Source organism: Hemicordylus capensis, chromosome 5 (genome assembly GCF_027244095.1).
Source record: "Hemicordylus capensis ecotype Gifberg chromosome 5, rHemCap1.1.pri, whole genome shotgun sequence".
Taxonomy (NCBI): Eukaryota; Metazoa; Chordata; class Lepidosauria; order Squamata; family Cordylidae; genus Hemicordylus; species Hemicordylus capensis.
The window spans coordinates 223,672,261-223,693,509 of record NC_069661.1 but is presented as its reverse complement, the minus strand read 5'-3'; the positions used below and the strand labels follow the sequence as shown (position 1 = coordinate 223,693,509).

The 21,249-nt window shown below is 43.9% G+C and overlaps 1 protein-coding gene across 1 annotated transcript; it reads right to left on the bottom strand.

Moving 5' to 3' along the window:
• Positions 1–333: 333 nt before the first annotated feature.
• On the bottom strand, positions 334–21,112 carry PRDM4 (PR/SET domain 4). Its single transcript, XM_053256106.1, has 12 exons — positions 20,617–21,112; positions 15,780–15,934; positions 14,023–14,156; positions 13,347–13,523; positions 11,871–12,665; positions 9,634–9,783; positions 8,008–8,126; positions 7,016–7,101; positions 5,032–5,159; positions 3,929–4,243; positions 2,664–2,832; positions 334–1,393 (listed from the first exon to the last, which is right to left on the bottom strand). Exons 3-12 carry the CDS (start codon positions 14,153–14,155, stop codon positions 1,054–1,056), a joined length of 2,412 nt encoding a protein of 803 aa, XP_053112081.1. The 5' UTR covers position 14,156; positions 15,780–15,934; positions 20,617–21,112; the 3' UTR covers positions 334–1,053.
• Positions 21,113–21,249: the final 137 nt, after the last annotated feature.

Below are 21,249 nucleotides of genomic sequence, written 5' to 3'. Positions count from 1 at the left end.
GAATCTTAACTTTTTTTTCTGGTCTCTCCACTTTCCCATGTGTGTAAGATGAGTCTAATCATTCTACCCATCCCACCCTGCTGTGTAAACATAAGTATTCCCCTTGCATAAGTCTAGATCTTGTCCCATATTTAATAAAGATGGGATTAAGGGAGCTAACAGAAGTTAAGAGAACAACCACACGAGTTTGTGTGCTATGTACATTTTGGTGGTGATGAATATAGTTTTACAATGTAAAGACACAGATCAGCTTAATATTTTCTGCTCTGGTTAAAAGACGCTATAAGGAAAAATTCCTTACAGGCAAAAAGGCTTCAGAGAACAGAATTATAATTAAGACACAATAAAAAGCACAGTATTTTAATGTTTTCCAAAAGGAAACAGATTTTAAATATTGTCATTCCATAAATACATTAGCAGCAGAATTCCCTCTTCCAAAAGAGATGGTTACGAATTATGGTATAGATACCGCTGAATGGCAAGTTTCTGGCTCATGATAAACATCTGCACTCCCAACACAAGCATGCCTCTCTGGATGAGAACATCTCATACTAGTGCATTCTAGCCATTTGGAAGTGCTTGCTTGTCTTTATAAACATTTGTGGACAATTTTAATTCATTGAGTACAATGAATACTCCCAAACCCAAAGTAATGTACAGAGTAGGGAAGACATTTGAGCATTGTATCTGGTGGTGCTTTAGAGTACAAGTCAAAACTGTAAAAGTATAGTGGACTAATAATTCCAGAAGATAGTTTTGTGCGCACTGGCTGTACAGTTGGCTGATTAGAACTCAGAATTGCATCTGCCTGTTAATTCTGAAATCATGCATGACAGAATACAATTCTCACACACAAATATGGGTTGAAAGTTGCAGGGATCTCATTGGTTTAAGCTTCCTGGAGAACTCTGAAAAGTGCATATTTAATCTATTTTCATCAAAGGATGTCAGCTCTAGTCAATGACCAGAGGTTCAGTTATAGAAATGTTCATTTGTTAGAAACAATTTTAGGAAGAAGCAACTAGTCACTAATTTTAAGTCATCCTCCATTTCTTATTTGTGACAAGAGAGTGTGTCATTTGTCACATATATACTACTATCAAGCCTACAATTTTCATTCCTGACAGAGTTTATCAGTTCTTCTTCCTCTGAATCATCCTCTTCCTCCTCCTCCTCCTCCTCCTCCTCTTCTTCTTCTTCTTGGGCTGAAAGACTGGAGGTGGGTCCTTTACAAATTTTTAGGTGGCGAGTGAGGTGGTATTTTGTTAAATAAGCCTTGAAGCATTTTTCACAGACATAGTCCCGTTTTCCTTCATGAGAATTTAAGTGCTTCTTCAGGTGGTTTGTCCTCAAGAACAATTTTTCACATTGTGGACATTTGATCTGTCGTTCTCTATACAGAAATGGGAAAACCATTTTGGTTATATAAGCTCTAACTCTAGCCAGGCTGTTTCTGACAGAGCCTTTGTAAAACTTGCAGATTTACAGGAGTTACAAGCCTATCTTTCTAACACAGGTTTCAGATGTCCATTTAACAAGCAGAAGTCTGCAATGTTTTGTATGCATGGAGTTTGGCCCCACATAGAGTTTGTGAAATAGTGTGCATTTATGTTTCTGGTACCTTACTGTAATGCTCCAAAAGCCAGAGACTAGTACCCACTGATAACACAAACAGGAAGAGGTAATTAAGGAATATTACTGTTCTCAGAAGTGGTTTGACCTGCTGTAAAATTCCACTAAAAACTTCAATCTAGAATAGGCATAGCTGACAAAGCACCATGCATACACAAGTCTCAGACTCTGATGGCAAGTGGACTTTGCTTTCCAGCTCTACAGAGTTATCTAGAAATAGCCATAGGATAGTTTCATACAGGCATTCATTCTTTAGTAAGTTTTTAAAAACGCAACACAAAACCCAAGGGTTCTGTTTTTCTTTGTTGCTCTAAATCGACCACAGTATCTAGTAGACCTGATGCCCAAAGAATTCTAGCTTTTGTTTTAAAGCTTTATAGGAAAGCATAATAGTATTTACCTAGTGTCTTAAGGATCAATAATCCAAGAGGCTTATCACTCTGTCATTCACACAGTCAGAAACACTGTTCTACCTAGGTTTGGGAGCTGTGTGTGCTCCCAGTTTTTGGTTGTGTGGAAATGAGGTAGGTGGAAAAGCTGTGACTGTGTGGAAGCACGGTAGAAGGAACAGCTACCCAGGTTTTCCTCTTAACTTGCTTCCACACAACTGAAAACTGGGAGTGTACACAGTTCCCAAACCCAGGTAGAACACAGTTTGTTTGTTTTTAAATTGTGTGAATGGCCTCTGTCTGCTGTACCTGTGTTTTGGGCTCTTTCCAGGCTGAAAGTTCTTGTTCTAGCAAAACAGTTATCAGAACCATCCTTTGGGAGCAACACAGAGAACACTAGGAAATGTATACCCACATTGCAATACCACTGTATTGGATTTAATCCAATAGTATTCATGGCGATTCCACACTTTTTTCCTGCCTGTGGCAACCCAGACTGTCACTGCAATTTTGGGTTTCGGCTTGTATCAGACCTGCATTCTTGCCACTACTACGTACTCCTCTATAGCCAAAGGACACACATGTTTTGTTCAAACTGGACCAAAAATGATCTAGACAATCCACTCCCAACAAGATACTCACTGTGTATGGATGAGTATGTGTTGCTTGAGATCTTGCCGCCGCATGAATAGTTTGTCACAATAATCACACTTGAGATTTTTTTCTCCAATGTGGATAACCATGTGTGACTCCAGGTGAGCCTTCTGAGTAAATGACTTTTCACAAAGAGCACAGTGGTAGTTCTTCTGACCTAAAATTGGACATAGGCTGTATAAGATACCTTTTGCCCTCCTTCCCTCACCTTATTGCAACCCTGGGTCAAACCCCCAGCCATCAGTTTGTCATCGTCATTATCATAAAGCCTGTTGCCACTGTTGCTACCATATGAAATTGCTCCTTGAACACTAAAAAAAATCATCTGAAGGTTGCAGATATGGATTCCTGTGCAATGCTCACATTTTATCAGTTACCAATGGGGCCCTGTGTAGTTTGTGATCCATGGGAAGAAAATCCTTCCCATCCACTGACATTCTTTACCCTGAAGTGACATCAGTCACTTTGGCGTGGAAAGTGTGACTAGCTTCTTTGGAAAAGCATTTTCCAAAGCTCTTAGCTCACTTAGACTTTGTTAGAGGCTGAAAACTAGGCAGTCAGATGTACAGTGCACTGAAACTGTAGACTAATGTGGAAGGATCTAGAGAAAAGAGATGCTGTGCAGAAAGCTTATTTTGTTAAATAATGAGCTTAGCTACAACTGAAAACAGATGCTGCTGGCATACCAAGAACCTGCACAGGGACTTCAAAGAGGACAAGGACAAGGTGCAGCTTATTGCTGCATATTCTGCACAGATGACTTAAACAAGGCTTGGGGGCACAATACACAGGAATTCAGCATTTGCAATGTGACAACAGATGTTCGCTTCAATGGGGTGGGCAAAGTAAAAAATAGAACTCCCCTATTATCTTGTTTGTTCTGTTTCTCTCGCTGAAACATCTTTGTAATTCAGACATTGCAAAGTAAGAGTTTTGCAAGATAAAAATTCTGTTTAGTTCCTCTGACCCTTACTAATAAAGAACCAACCAAAGCACATAGGAACAAATATAAATAAAATATTTGACTATAAAGCTGAAACAAAGTGGGTAATTCAGTTTAAGGTCCATATGTAATTGGCCCATCCAACCTTTTAATGTAGTTCGTAACAACTTAGGTAACATTTACAGTTTGGCTCTCTGGGCAAAGAATAAACAAACAAGATTGGTTTTCAGGAGTAACCAACTCTGGAATCTTCTTCTAGATTTGCCCCTTTGGAAAAGGATCCTTAGGCCTCACTCCTGTGTCTCCTTACCTGTATGTATTTTAAGATGGGTACGAAGATTGCTTGGGTCACTAAAGGCTTTGCTACAGAAGTCACACTTGTGTGGCTTCATGCCTATGTGGCCCATGAAGTGGATGTGAAGCTTGGAAGGCGAGATGAAGGCTTGAGTACACATGGAGCACTTCCACTTCCTTTCTTTGCTGTGGCCAGGCCTGTGGCTACTGGCATGCCCTTGACTGGGGAGGTGGCTGTGGATGTGACTGCTCAGGTGAGCTTTAAACTCCGCATAGGAAGCACATTCTTTTCCACAGTGGCAGGTGTGTACATCAGGGTGCTCGGGAACACCTTTAACACAAAAGCAAACAAGTCAGAAACATTACAGCCCCCAAGTATATGCTGGCTGGCTTGCTATTTCATATGGTGCTAGAAAGGATGACTGACTTTCTCTCAACCATCGTAAAATGATGCAGAGAGCTTGGCAGTATGGATGCAAGACTGCACTAGCACAACTCTAATTCTCAACCAAAGAAAGACTCTCACAGTAATCTGGTTCCGGATTCCTGTGTGAAGCAGGATGCTTGACTAGATGGGCCTTGGGCCTGATCCAGCAGGGCTTTTCTTATGTTCTTATGATTAGCAGAGCAGGTTGGGAGATTAAGGATTTGTATGGGGCGAGTGTACGTAGAAACCAAAAAGCTAGCAATGGATACAACAAAGCCATCAAAAAAATCCTGACTAAAAAAGGCCCTCAAATAAGATGTATGGGGGAAAACTAGTTATGCCCTTAACGTCCACCTGTTGGGTTCATGATTTTTAAAAAATGGCCAGATGGTACTTCAAATGCAATAATGAATATCCAGGCTGGACATTATCTTGTTTCAATAATTGACTGTACTCTAATTTTGACAATGAGTACTCTTGGGCAAGCCTCAGAGATCATATCAGAGCTTCCTAGCCTGCAAGATACTAGTTATATTAGCAACTTTAGTAGAACATCTGGAATGAAAATCTCCAGATTCAAAATGCAAGAAAGCAGCATAGAACAAAATCCATTCCATCAAGAGCTCTGAAATATGAAGCAGAAGCCAAATGAGGGGAGGATGAATTCAAAGTCCCCATGCCCAACTACTTACCGATCTGTCGGGCATAATCTCGACTATAGTAAAAAAGAAGCTCGTGCTCTGCAGGGATATCATGGGAAGTGCAGAAATAAATTTTTCCATCATGGGGGTAAGCGACTAGATTCTGTTCTTCCCGGTTCCTATTTCATGTAGAAAATAAATCTTGTTTAGACTTTAAAGATGAAGTGTTAATTAGCTAATCATATTATTTATATTGCGTATCCTGTCATTATCCTTGGGACATTTAATATTCTTAGCACATTAAGAACAAAGTAACAAGTGTTCCTTTTCTAGTTATCAAAAACACACAGGTCCCTTTGGATGAAACAGAGATAGACTTGCTGACCATTCCAATTGTTTAAGGTATTGGAAACACATACTTCTCCCTACTTATCTCCATCCAGTGACACAGGCACTGGGAGATCTCAATCCACTAGGAGTCAAGTTCTTTTGAAGACAGGTTTGACTGGTGCTGAGGAGCAATTGCCACTTCCTCACTAGCAACAGTCTTTCTCCTGTCTTGGTTTAAAAAATTGCAGGTTCCAGAGTCGGACAGGCTGCTTGGCTTTAGGCTGCAGTAGCTTTTGGTGGGGGGGACAGGACAGACTATAAAAAGGAGAACAATACCATCAGGAGTATTAAATCTTGCTGAGCTGAGCTCCCCCTACCCTTCACTTGCACTTCCAGAGCACTAAAAATGCTCACTTCATTGTTGATATTCTCAATTCTCCTCTTCAGGGAGTACATTAAGATGCTGGCTGGCACAATCCACAGCTGTTATGGAAATGGAATGAGGTGCGTGGATGCTGCTGCTGATCCGTGGGCACAGAAGCAGTGTCCCCGCAGTTTCCCCCATTCAGCACAATGGGCAGCAGCATCCTCACTGCTTAGGAGCCCACAGTTGCAACTCTGGACCACCACCTCTGTAATGGCTAAGGATCATGTCAATCACTAGCTCCTCCCACTGAAGTCAGTGTGAAAGTACTGGTCAACATTCACTATGCATAAACTAATGGAATTCATTAGCATTTCAATTAAAGACTACCAAAATCCCTTTCATCAAAACCAACAAGTGTTAATATGCTTTTAGACCGAAAAACCATGTAAGATCCATTCTGCTGGTTCTTGAAACAAAACTATATGGCTGTGGGTGCTTTAAAAGGAAACAGGATTCGTCATTGTTTAGAGCAGTGGTTCCCAACCTGGATTCCTCCAAATGTTGCTGAACTACCATCATCCCCAGCTACAGTTTGTGGCTGGGGATGCTGGGAGTTATAGTTCAGCTACATCTGGAGGAACCCAGGTTGGGAACCATGGGTTCAGAGTAAACAATATGGCTTGACAAAATATAAGAGCAGAAGGGGCAACCTATTTCATATCACATTTCAGAGATTTAGGCGCTGCTTCCTGGCTTTCATGGGCAATTGTAGGCAGCTCATGAAATACAAGATACAGATACTAATTTTTGCAAGAAGATTACCCCATAAAAAGCCAACAGGCAGAGGCCCAGAAATTCAAGTCCACATTTAAATCCCTTCTTAAATAGGAGATAAGCTTAAACAGGTAGATTCTTTTGAAAAAGAGTTCCACAGAGAGAGGGCATCACAAGTTTGCAACTGAGAAAGCCCTGGAGGAACACCTAAAGCATCACATTTTAAAGGCACAGAGGGGAGCATAAAGGAGGATGCATTCCAAGCACTCTAGATCCAGATCATGTAAGTCTTTAAAAAGACTGAAAACTAACATTTTGAACTGAATGCAGAAACTCACTAGGCGCTACCAAGATTTGAGAACAGGTGCAGCTGAAAATACCAAGAACAAAATGATGGGCTTTCTTGAGGCCAGGATCCTGGACTTCAGCAGTTAAACAACTTCTGGCATCTACTTTCACAAAGAAGGTGCACTATTTTAGACTAAAAGGAAAAGATTCGGAGTGCAAATCGTATAATTGCTCTTGCTCTGCTAATATAGCTATGCTCTGTCACTTTCCTCTCACCTGGCTTTCCGCACAAACATCATCCAATTACATTCGTTTTCATCAGTTGTAATTATGTAGAACTCCAGGACGTTGTTGTGATACATCTAGCAAGGAAAAGGCAAGACAAAGGGTGGTTCAGATGTTTGACACTCTCTCCGTACAAAGCACCTGAGCAGCTACACAAAGGCAGGTACATCCCTGATTAGAGCCACCATTTTCCTGTGACTATTCACATGAGCACAGCAGCACATGGAGAGATTCTTAAGTGTCTGAACTCCTCCAAAGAGGATATTATACCATATCTCTGACCACCATTTTTGTTAGGAAAAAAATTGTTTCCTTTCTAGCAAGAAATATTCCTCCCATCTCCCCCCACCCCATTTCCAAGACACCATCCTCTAAGATCTGGGACTGTATGAAATACTAGCTCCCTCAAAAAGTTCCAGTCCCAAGATCCCTTTGGGATGAGGGAGAAGGAAGGTGGGTGGCGGCAGCAGTGAAAACCACAGTGGTTAACCCAGGGCTGGTCCATGGTGCAGTCAAGCCTTAAGAAAGCATTCCTAAACTGGATAAACAAAAGGGAGGCCAGGTTTCTCTCAAGCATTTCTTCCCTGACACAGAGAGAGGGAGAAGGGGAGGGGGAAACACCAAGACACAATGGCTAATATACCACACAAGGGTACATCAGCCCAGTAACATTGCATGCACACAAGCTGCATATGCTTGTGTAACTTCATTTGCACAATTTTTACACTTATGCAGTTGTACAACTTGTGTGCTCTTGCAACGTTACTGGGCTGACATACCCTGGTGTGGTATGTCAGCCAGTGATCTGCCATCTAATTCAAGACACTTGAATAGCTTCTACCATACTCAGTGCAGTATTGCTCTGTGTGTGTGTGTGTGTGTGTGTGTGTGTGTGTGTGTGTGTGTTTTGGGGGGCGGTTAGGAAGAAAGGCAGAATTCAAACCATTTCTGCAGAGAAAGAAATGGACTACACAAAAACTGACCTTCCAAATGTGATTGGCTGCTTTATCTGTCCAATCGGCTACTTCCATGGAGTGACTCTGTTGCCCAATGAGTGGTCCAAAGCAAGTCCGCACAGGAATGGTTTCTCGAGCCCACACACCTGCCATCAATATGAACAAACAACAATGCACTGACTATACCTTCAATAGCTACAACTAGTGAAGGCAAAAAAGTATAGTGCTCTGAGGACTACTGCTAAGCATCAGGCCAGGATAGCTTCTACAAAATGGGATATCCACAGAAACTACCACCATCACATCACTCCTGGGAGAAAGCTTAATTGCAATCACTATGTACATATATTTATATATATTCTTTTTCATCTAATAGCAAGTAATTTACTTTCTGGTGATCTGTGAAATTGAGGTCCTGACCTCCTGTGCTCATTAAAGATTTCCTGACATTTCCTGCAAAAATAGAAAATTCTTATTTCAGAAACTAGAGAAGCAACTAGAGGTTTAGCAAGACTCTCAAGCTACCAATTATTTGCACATTTAAAATAATGATATTGAGGGTTCATAATTTGTTCTTCAGAATTACTCTACAGAACACCTCAGGACATCTATTGTGCAACTGTACTGTCTTGTGTAAGAATGCAAGTGTGACACTGTACAAAATGCTCCACTCCTAAGCTGATAAGAGTGTTGCACAGTATGTCAGGCAAGAAGTTTGAAAATTACTAGCTTCAATCCCTTTGAGAGCACTGCTACTACAATGCTATACCAATTTCTAAGTTAAGCATTATTCTTTTAACACACTTTGGAATTTCATAGGAACTTTACAAAACAGAGATGAGGACAATAAAAAAAATTGACAATATTTTCACTAAACTGCAGATGAATCTTCAACACACGGATAAAATGTCATAGAACTTAGCTTAAATATTTAGACACACTAATAAAACTGTTCAAAAATAGCTAATACAACCAGGAATTTCCTATGTATTCCTAGATCTAATTCCACTAAATGCTGGGTTTTTGAGTTTCTTTGCCAGAGTTTTAGCTGGAGGCCACCCCCAAGAAGGAAGATCCAAGACAAATTGATAACTGACAATACTATCCACTTGAAAAGAAAAGGTGATGACTCTCTATTAGTGTGAACTAACAAGAGCATTGCAGACATCAAAATATGCTAGAGAACTATACTGATTAACAACGCTGCTCTGTTAGAGCTCAGTACCAATTCATTTTGGAGCTACTAGACAATCGTTTTTTCAAATATCAACTGCCACCTTCAAAGCTGATATTATTTTCCTTGATGACCTGTAAAATTCATTCATTTTATAAGAATATTTAATATTTTCATTGAGATACATACAAACACACAGAGATCGTCTAGACAGCACTATTGCTCTTCTCTATTAATCTGGATAATAACTAGTACCAAGGCAAGGCAAAAGTATCTCCCACTGTTCTCTGGCCACAAAACAAAAAATGTGAAATGTACTTGCACGATATCCTGCTCAGACCCATTTTCTTCTCAAACAGCACCTTTTTATTGCCTTATTTTCTGCAGTCACCTAATCAGATTCTGTATGCTTGGGATTCCATCCTTACCCCCCGCCCCCCAATTGCTTTATGAAAATCCATAGTTAACAAGAGCCTTACCAGCTTCAGCTCCCGTGATAGACTGGCGGATAACAAGCTGTTTCGGGAGAGAAAGCCTGGCCCGGCTCTCTATTGGGGTGTCTGAAACAAAAGTCACGGGCCCATGATCTGGGCAATCTGATGGATATGCCTTGTCACAGAGCGTGCACCCTGTAGATGAGGAAATGGGACACAAAGCATCGGAAGAATGTTCCTCCATATTACTGTAGTACATCAACCAAGATGAGGGTACTGCAGTTTAAAAGGCCACCACCCAAGCAGCAAATAGTTCTAAAAAGAACTTGAAGTCACACAGTCCAGCACCCCAAATACTGCAAGAGTGCAGAGTCCTATGTCAGGGCTGTTGTTAAGAGAGACAGTATCTATCTGTACTACAGAAAAGTTACAGTGCATTTGAAGGTGACATCACTGAACAAGCCAGTGTCCGGTGTGCTGTGGGGCAAGAGGGATATTAAGGCTATCTGAGATTTGGGAGGGGCGGTGCAGAACGTGGTCAACACCAGAATCTTTTCTGCTTCTCAAAAGCAAAATAACCCCAGAGTTTAAGACTCACATATTTCAAGACCAGCAAACACAATAAAACTCTTCACTATAATTGCAGGATGCTTTTCATATTGGAACCAAGTGAGTGGTGAAGTGTGTCCAAGGTCACACAAGAGGATGGAAAACAGAAATGGAAGTATTCTTGCACAATCCAATCCACAGGCTGTTCGAAAGAGATACTGGCTGACGTCCTATCACAAGAGGAGTTGCAACCTCACAACTGGAGGCATCCCCACTTCAGAAGCATCAGAGGCAGGGGATTGTCACTGATCTTCCCTGCCTCTGGAGGTGATCTGTGCCTTGTAAAAATATGTCCCTGAGAGTCATACAACTCTCAGGGACATATTTTGCAAGGCACAACACACTTCAAAAAGCAAGGAAGACCAGCAAATCTCGCTCTACCTCCGCTCACCCCCTTCTGCACTGCAGATATGGGGACCCCTCCTGTGGCATCCTCACAGTCAGCCACCATACTTAAACAACACAACCATCAGATTAACACCTCAGAACTACTTTGTAAGAGTTGCCCCTCATGGCTTTGTTTATCACACGTGGACTTGGTTTTGAAAAACCAATATACTTAAGGAAAATGAATTTTGAACATTCATCCTGAACCAATAAACCTGAAATACATTCCATTATACTAAATATCTGTTGCCAGTGCTGCAAAAAGGCTAATGCTATCAAGGACTGTAAAGTACCATTGGCCTGTGACAAGTAAGAGTCACTTTCAAGAGACTAGGCAGGGTAGTTTTACAGAAGGTGGATTTGTGGGTGGTTTTTTGTTTGGTAAGGATACATGTTACTAACATAGGTATGCACAGACATCTAGTAAACATTTTATGGGCTAACAGTGGGAGGGTGGGTTGGGAGACACTTATGTGCAAGTTTGTAATACTGCGATAAAGGAGTGATGGAAAGAAAGGTGTTTCATTCTGGACAGTTCTTGTACGCATCTTCTTCAGCAGTGGGAAGAGGTTGAACTTTTACATAAATGTCCATAGTTTTAGTGGAGACCCTGTGGTGGAAGGACGCACATTACTGATGGGACAAAAAGGTAGTGATTTACCATCTCCTTTCACCGTTTGAGCTCAGAGGACATTTTCTCCTGTTTCTAGCTAAAAGGGCTATGCACAGCACGGACCAGATGGCTCTCCCATCAAAGCCCTTTCTCAAAAAATCAGATGTTAAGAAAACAAGTGATTAAGTAGGCAGACATGGAAAGCACTTGAAAACAAAAGCAGACAGCCGTCTGGTGGGGGGAAGAGACGAGATGTGTTTGTATTTGTGTAGCAGTTGTAGAGTAAAGGTGAAAGGAAGCTGATCTTTCCCTGCAGCTGAAAAACCTTCCCCTACTCCTGTTTTTAGGTACCACTATACACAGCTTAGACTGAAGATTTTATGATTTTGTACACTGGGACAACCACAAGTGGGTTAGGGAAAACACACACCACTACAATTTTAGTTTCTTACAGCACTTATTAATTTAACTTATTACTTTAGTTTCTTACATACTTATAGAGCGTTAAGCTTAGCCCCCGTTTCCCCAACTTTCGTAAGGTTTCTTCTATGGCTCAACTGGTCTCCACCAGAAGAAAACAAGACTACTACAAGAATCCTTCTACCTTCCCTAAAAGTAGCTGAAATGTACATGCTACCCTGAGGTTGAGGTGAGCGTAGTGACACACACTCACATATGGTAAACAAAGTCGCCATATTCTCCTTGTTTGAATTGGAGTCTTCCATCTGTAGTGATGATGGCACAAAGGCAAGATTGTCCGAGGAGACATCGACATGATTTTGTCCCATGGCTACTTCCTGGCTTATAGAAGACACTGTCACAGGCTCCAGACTGAGACCCACTTCATGCAAAGAGACAGATTCCAGGGATGTGAGGTTGTGAGAGGTAGAGAGTGCAACACTCACAGAATTGCTGCTCATGGCCACCGTATGAATAGAGTCACTGAGTGTTCTGTCAGATATCCCACTGACATGGCCTGCAATATGGTCAGGCTCCATAACAACTGGAAGCTCCAAACTGCTGCCATGAATAGGGATGACACCACTATGCCCCACAGCATCGGTGGCTAAGCTGCTGCCCACAGCATCCACCGCTAAGGACTCATGATTCCGGTTGCCACTGGCAATCTGGGAATGATCTCCAGCTACATCGCCCATTGTAAGCTCCTCAGCCATCCTGTCAGTAGAAATTGGACTGGTAACCCTTGAAACACTCTCCATAGCGATTGTGGTATCCAGAGCCACCTCATGGCTGTCGCTGGGGTGTAAGCTTTGACTGCTGTGTGCATTCACTGAGCGGGAATCCATGGAGACAATGCCTGGTTCAAGGCCCACTGTCCCATTGGGCTGGTAGGGATCTAGGCCCGAAGGGTGGTTGGAGACAGATAAAGCTGGATTGCTATCCACATTTATATTGTTGGGGTGGATGTATTGGGGTGGAGGTCTGTCAGCTAAATAAGATAAAAGACCTGGGAAGTCGGAAAAGAGAGAGCAAATTAGAAGGTTATCCATTTTCAATAGCTAGACAAGTTCTTAGTGCAGCTTACTAGCCTACTTATAGATAGTTATAGAACCAGTGGCTGTTCCTGTTTAAAACCAGCGCATTGCATTAACTTTTAAGTAAATAAAATGAAAATTAAAGTCTTTCAGATAATTATATATGCTTCCAAGATGCCCACTTCAAGAAAATGGAAGCAGAACAAGGGTCAACAATTCCAGCTTACCAAGTTTACTTAATATTTATATCCCACCAATTAGCCCACAATGAGTCACCTAGTGGCGCAGCGGGGAAATGACTTGACTGGCAAGCCAGAGGTTACCAGTTCGAATCCCCGCTGGTATGTTTCCCAGACTATGGGAAACACTTATATTGGGCAGCAGCAATATAGGAAGATGCTGAAAGGCATCATCTCATACTTCGCGGGCGATGGCAATGGTAAACCCCTCCTGTATTCTACCAAAGACAACACAGGGCTCTGTGGTCACCAGGAGTCGACACCACCTTGACGGCACACTTTACCTTTAATTAGCCCACAGAAAGCTTGGAATCACAGCAGCTTACAATAATGTGACAACATTTAACTCTCCCATAAAAAGCTAGCAGCCGATCCGAGACTTAGATCAACCTCGTCCCCAGCTATACTACTCACCAGGTAGAATGTGTCTGAAGTAGCTGCTCTCCAAGTGAGGGTAAGGCGGTGGAGGTAGCGTATAATTTCTCTCTGGTATACCACACATCACTCCTCGATCCCCTATGCCCATTGGAAGCATCAGCGACAGAGCAGAGGGTAAAGAGGGCCCCAAATTTGGAATTGCAACTGGTAAGCCTACCAGAAATAAAAACACACAGAGTAAAGTGAAACACAAGATGGTTATCCTTGGCTGTAGGCTAACTATGGAAGAAAGACAGGAAGGAAAAGACAGAAGCCAGATGGGGGGAACTGAAAAGAAATTCTGGTTTCCAAAATGAGACACATACGACTTGAAATATGCATTCTCCTCCCTGGATAAGGCTTTTGGTGTTGCTTCGCAGGATACAACAAGACTCAGAACTCTAAATTTCCACCACAAGTTGTCCATTTGAAGGTTATTCATGGATATAAAAATGTGGGAAAATAAACTCAGATAAAGATGGGTAGCAACATAACATGAAAAATGAAACCTCAGGAAACAAAGCAGCACAAGCTTCTCTCATGCAGGGGAATATAGGTCCTCCAAAATCATCTAGAACTGGACCTGGTCATCTGCATATCCTCCCCCTGTTTGAAAAGCACAAAAATTCAGATAGAACAAGGAAGATCATTTCTTCTTGATGTGCTGCATTACCTGGTGCTGGTATGGCATTGTGTGTTGGTGAGGAAGCCAGACCCAGGTGACTTCCTGAGACAGTCAGGGCACTGCTCACAGAGGAAGCTGTCAGCTGCTCCATCCCCACAGGACTCAGGTTCATTTCATTCATCCTAGAAAAAAGAACCATTTTAAGAGTATGCAGGGCACATTCCAGATAAGCAAGTTTTCAGCCCTGCTCTTTGTCAAGAATTCTACACATATATAGTGTGTGTGCGTGTGCGTGTGCGCATAAGAAAAGATCACACACACACACACAGTACAGCCTGCCTCAAACTACTACTGCAAATAGTACACTGGACACTTACGCATTAAGGATTTACAATCTCAAGAGACCTATAAACCACACTCCACACAGATTAGAGCAATATGTCAAGATGCATTCATTGTTCATGCTTTTAAACAGAAGCAGATTCCATATTTCTAGTATTACTTTTACCTTTTAAGATCAAGCTTTAAAATATGTATAGAGGGTCACCTGCTCAGCAATGCCAGGAGAAGAAAAGGAGCAACTCTCTATGCTGCTGCAGGCCCACCCCACCCCCCTGGCATCGCCAAGGGTCAAGGGATGCTAAGCAACTACTGTATGTGGGCAGCACAGCAATGGTTGTAGGGGGAAGTAGGGAGCCTGGGAACCAGATGAAGCTCTGCTGGTTGCGAGTGTCCTCTGCCAGATTTCCAGGCTCTCCTCCCTCTGGTGCAGCCCAGCCATGACATGCACATGAGTGGTCATGCACAGAAACTGGCTCATTAGAGATGATGCAACTGGGCTCCAAGGTTCTCTTGATTTTATAAACTTATCTTGTGATCTTTAATAAACTGTTAGCTTAATAAAGTCACTTTTGATTTCCATTCCAGATTTGGAAGAATTTCCTGCACTTCATCATTTAGCAAAGGTGAGTTAAGATTAGGAATAAGTTCAGTACTGTACATGTAATCTTTCAGGAACTGCATGTTGAATAAAACTGAGCAGATATACCAGTGGGTCCAACAGAAACTGTATGCCAAAAATTCTGATATAACTTAAAATTACCATTTCCAAAACATTACTTTTGTATACAGTTACCCACCACAGATGGGGAGGGGAACACCCCATAATAATAAGCCTCAAGACAAAATCGAACCAGTGCTTTTTTTGTTGCGCTCAAGGTCACAAGGGAAAAGAGATCCTGCCCCAAGAGCTTACAACTCTAAATGTATCCAGTGTTAGGATGGGATAAAGGATGGGAAAGGCAAGGGTAACAGTGATGAACCAGGGTTTAGTCTATGCTTTCCTAGGGAATCTACCCTCAGTAGAGAGATTGCTCTGATTCCAATCTAGGAACATGCTGTTCCTTAGGCTGTCACCAGTTGAAGACTGATCTAAAGCCACTGACTAGGCTCGGACATGGCTTCAACACCCTAGAAATGCTTGACTTGGGACATACCGGCACTGTGCAGCCAGAGTCCACAGAACCCAGTTCTAGGCAAGAAGTATGTATTTCTAGAAACAAATCATTCAGTTGCACTATGGCCTTGCGAGGCGCATGGGGAAGTTTTGCAAGTAACCCTCCAAAACCTTTAAAACCAGACTGAAGTCACTTCTGTCTGCGAAATGTATTAGGAAATACATGTGTGAAATGTATTAAGAAATAAGAGTTGTACACAGAATAAGAAGTAGAGGAAATTGTGAGTAAAGAAGGGCACACAGGAATTCAAAAAGAAACAGTAACCAACTATCTAAAACCGAGCTTTACCTTAGTCTAGCAGAAGGCAGGTCCTTGGCTGAGAAAGCATTAATTCCTACAGCATCTCACCCAGGGGCGTACCAAGGTTGGAGTGGGCCCGGAGATGAGATTTTAAAATGGGCCCCTTGCTGCCTTCCTCTCCTTCTCTTGGCCCCATGTCTCTGCTGCAGAAGAACATTAAGGACACGTGTAATATAGTGTAGCAGATTAACAGAGGACAGGAGACTACAGTTGCAAGGTGTAAACAACAGCAGAACCAAATAATACAACAGAATCAACTTTGTGAAATACAAGGGGGCAATTCATGCTTGCTACCACAAGACCAGCTCTCCTCCTCTTCTGTGGGTTCCAAATGAAGCTTCTGTTCCAAGCAGAACCATTTTTGTCAGGGCTGCAGCATGGTGGGATTTAAAAACACACACAATCTTTTTCATTTGTTCATTTAAAATGAACAGTAATATGAACAACGCATCACATTAAAAATATACAAACAAATTCAGTGTTGTTAATATCAAAAAGGGCATATAAAATATCCACATCCTTTTGAACTGAAACATTTCACATTGTATCACCTTTAACTGCTCTGATTCCCCTCCCTGACCTCCTTGCTGTTTCTTCTCCGAAAATCAACCTCAGCCAATACGTTCAACCCCATCCCCTTAATCAGGAGGCAAATTCCACCACCACCCGCTTCGCTTGCAAAGGAGCAGTTAGTACGAAGAACTCCGTCTCCAGCACTGCCCATCTCTCAGCAACAATATCTCTTCCTCTTGCTCTCACAGTCTCCCTTTGTACTGGGGGTGGTATTTACTTCTGAGTAAGTTTGGTTAGAGTCGCAGCCTTCTTCGAGACCACTCATCGCTTCACCTTCTAGCAGCAAAGGAACGCAAGCATCTCAAATGTTTCGTTTGGGCTCTAGTCCACAAAGCCTATGCTCCAAAAGGTTGTAATATCCAAGGTGCCACAAGACTCCTCGAGTGGTTTGTTAGATTTGCATACCACTTTTCAATCACTTTAGAGAACAAGTTACATCCTACCACTCCTTAACCCTCCTTATGTCCAACTGAGTTCATGTATTCCAGATCTCTTACAACTACAATTTACTTGGAAGTGGGAGCCAGAGGGGGAGAGGGAATGTAAACAAAGAGTAGCCTGCATCTTTTTACGAGCTTATAATTATCATCACACACACACACTTAGTGCCATCAGCTGCCTGAAGCAACGATATACTCTACTCTACTCCTGCCAGGCCTGCCTGCCTGCCTCAGGGACCGGGAGAGAGAAAGAGCTGGGAAAGCAGCAGAGAAGAGAGGATGGGACGGGACGGAGGGTCCCCGTGGAAGAAAAACACCTAAGGGGGAGGGGAAGGGAGAGGAGCAATGTTGCCATCAAGAAAAAGAGGTTAGGGAGGGAGGAGGAGCCCTCGGGGTGGTCAAAGGGAGGGAGGCAAGAGGTTTCCCTCCTCCACAAGAACATGTAGAAAGAAAGAAAATTAAAGCACAAGTGCCTCCTCCTCCTCCATCCCTCAGCTTGCGCAGGAGCCTGGACTTTCTTTCCTGGGCTGTGAGGCACCCGAGCAAGCGCAGAGGGAAGGGCAAGGCAGCACACAGCACTCCACACAAGGCTTCTGCCTCACCTCACTCACCTATTTTTGAGGGAGGGGAAAACACTCAGAAAGAGAGACAACAAAGTCTCCAGTACAGGCGCCTCTGCTCTGTCACCACACTCGTCTCCGGGACGGGTGCCTCTTCCCTTCCTGCCTCCCCTTCCCTCCACCACCTCAGATGGCCCTGTCTGTGGAGGGAAGGCAAGGACTAACCTTGGAGGCCCCTCAGAGGCTGTTGGTCAGGAGACATTTGTCTCCCTTGGTCTTATTGACAGTACGCCCCTCACCTGGGACACCAGTTAGCCAATAGAAAATGGTGAACACTGGCTAGGCCTTTGCCCTCTATTTTTATAGCCATTCCAAAGGGGATGGCTGTCACCCTCTTCCCAGAATAGACAGCTCTTGGATACAGAAAGCCTGGTGTATCTCTGATGTCACACTAGCTTGGGTTCAATCTGGATTTAAGATTTTCGCTCCAAACTTTCATGTTCCTCCTCCTTAATGGGTCTAAACCAGGCCTGCTAAACTTTGGCCCCCCAGCTGTTTGTGGACTACAACTCCCATAATCCCTGCCACAGTGGTCAGTAGCCAGGGATTATGGGAACTGTAGACCAACATCTGCAGGAGGGCCAACATTGAGCAGCCCTGGTCTAAACTTACATGTCTAAAGTTGGGTTTGAGCTGGTTGCCTATTACCCAAACAGTTTAAGACAGTACCTTGATGGCTCTTTCCCTTAGATAGCAAAAGCAAGGATTGTCCTCATTCAGTAACAAAAAGGAGGAATGTTCCCCATTTCAGAGCACTCAAGGTACAGTGGGAGTGTCAGGTATCCATAGCTAAGAGGGAGGTTGGCATTTCGTCACAGTAACAAACAGAAAGATGCTGGAGGAATTTTCTATGCACATCCTGTAGGACCGTAACTTTGTTCAGAATGTGTGGCAGCCAGGGGCACCTGTTACAGAACATTTCACAACCAAAACATCAATATCAACATCATCAGAATTCATTATGTATGAACAAAGCTTTTGAGATTGAAGTATCAAGCTGCTACTTTGTACGCCACAGATTAGCCATCTTTCTCACACCTACACCTGGCCATTCTAATGCTACAAAGATACATACTGTCAACATTTTCTAGTCATTCCCCGAATGCATTTTCAACAAGTAAGACAATCAGTGTTTCCCAGATTCTAGATAGCCAGGATACATTTTTTGACCCTTTCACTCTAATATTAGAAAAGGTTTATTTTTAGAGTGAAAGTATGAGGATTAGGATTACTCAGAGCCTTCAGAGCTCAGTCACATTAATTGGCATCAGACAGACTTCTGAGCATCCCTCCAGACTGGGAAGTGGCCAGCCAAGAACAGTAATTCACAGAGAGGCACAATGGGCAGTCTCCTCCAAAGGCCAAGAAATCCTGCTGCATCAAGAGTGATGCAGTGTTCCACGTCACTCCCAACACAAAATCAACATAAAAGATTCTTCCCCACTCCAGCAGGAGGAAGCGAGGCCAGAGCAGCAAATCATGTGAAGATGCTTTGACAGATACTTTGGCCAGACAAGAACCCCAAGAGATGGGGCTACTGCCTAGTAGTTGAGCATCTGCTTTGCATACAGAAGGTCCCAGGTTCAGTCTCTGGCATCTCCAAATAGGGCTGGGAAAGATTACTGCTTGAAACCCTGAAGAGCTGGGTGCTTTCCAGATTGAGCCCTACAACAGTATCACTACGGATTTGTTAAGAGTGCTTCCACACTTCCTGTGACACTGCGGTCCCTGTGCTGAAAACAAGGTGCCGTTCACATTTCCGATGCCTTCTTTCCAGGGTGGATTTGATTTAAATCAAACTGATTTAAATCACGATTTAAATCACGATTTAAATCACTAGCAGGGTGGATAAAAATAAAAAAACTCCGATTTAAATCAAAAAATCCGATTTAAATAAAAAAAATCTGATTTTTTTGATTTAAATCGGATTTTTTTTTAATTTTTATCCACCTTGCTAGTGATTTAAATCGTGATTTAAATCATTTTGATTTAAATCAAATCCACCCTGCTTCTTTCAGATTTTATCTTTGCGTTATAGTGCTACAACGTTGCATGTGTATTGCAAAAAAAGTAGCCGTATTTTCCCATTGTAGATTCTGGGGATTGTTTTCAATATGATCCTGCCAACCCGAAGCATTTTACCACAGTTGTAGTGTGTAATCTGGAAAGCGCCCTGCTGCCAGTCACTGGACAATGGTGAACTACATGGAACTAGGGGCTGGCTCAGCAGAAGGCAGTTTCCTATGTACCTATGCTCCGAGGGAAAAAGAAGTTGAAATGCTTGTGCATCCTGCAATGAATTTTGGGGAAGGGCCATAGATCAGTAGAAGAGCATTTGCTTTGCATGCAGAAGGTTTCATGTCCACTCTCTGGCATTTACAGGTAGGGCTGGGAAATACCCATCTGAAACCCTGGACGACAGCTGTCAGTCAGTGTCAATAATACTGAACTAAAAAGACCAATGATTTGACTTGGTATAAAGCTGCATCCTATACGGCCTTTAACTATTTGATCTTTCATTGCACACTAGTGGCTCTCACATGGCCATTTGGGATTTGACTGACATTAGCAGACATAACAGCAGACACGACCCTGAGTCAGCTCTGCCTGCAGAAGTCGTGTATCCACAACCATCCATATAGCTCCATTCTTGGCTGTAAGCAGCGCACAAGCACCATTCCCAAGAGCAAGCACTGCTCCTTTGCAAACTCGATTCCTTAGGACTGAAATGGGAGTCTGCACCGACCAGTCACTGAACTGCAACTCTGTGGGACGGACTTTGCTGACCAAAGGGTGGGCGCGGGCAAGATGCAAAACCCTTGGCTTGGAGAAAGAGCATCCGTCTTGCCAATCCCATCCTAAGCCTTGCGGAGACAGAGAAGCCACTGCTCTCCGGTCAGTGCCGAGAACTACCATCAGGGTTGACATCAAGGACAGCAGCCAGCCAATTGACAGGGGAGGACCAGTGGTGATGGGCACCTTCGAAGCTCTCCGGAATTGCCCTTTGACTCCACAGGTGGCGAGTGGTGGGGGTGTTTGGGAATGGGGCGTGCACTCTGCACATGCTCAGGGGCCCTCCTGTCGAGCCTTACTCCCGCCATTCCCAAGGCTCAACGGGGATATATAGGAAGAGACATATTTCCAAATTCAGCCCTGACACACACACACACGAGCTGTGAGTCCCCTCCTCACCTGTGAAGCATCTGCCTGACAAGGCCGGGACGGAGAGGGACCCGGCAGCGGTGGTGGGCGTAGCAGGGCGAGCAGCCGCCGCCGCCTCCTCTTCATCTGTTCCCCCGCCCTCAGCCTCCGCCAGCCGCTCTTTGCCACCCCGGCGGGCAAGCATCTGCCTACAGCCGCCTCCCACGGCCGCTCGGCCCGGGCCCCGAGGCCGGCGGAAGCAGCGGTGGCCGCGCCACCTTCGCTCGCCTCATAGGCCGCCGAAGGAGGGAGCGCGGCGGGAGGGAGGGGAGAGAAGTCGCCGCACCGGCCGAACAGCGCCCTCTTCCGGAGGGGGTCGCGGCGCAGCTCCAGAACCGCCCCTCCGGCGGTAAAGGGAGAGAAGGCGCGCGAGCCGAAGGCGAGTCACTCTAGGAACAGCGATTCCTTCTGCTTTGTTCCACGTCCAGGAAGCGACGCCGGAGCCGCTGTTCCCGCTACTGCTCTATCCTCCCCTTCCGGCACGGAACTGGCTTGGCGCGCTCTTCTCTCGTTCCGCCCCTCCCTCCGCGCAGGCGCTTCCAGCTGCAGCTCCGCGTGCCTCCCTGGCGGGTCGCTGTTCCCTTTCCCAGGCCCTTCCGTCAATCAAGCGTCGCTGGGGCTGGA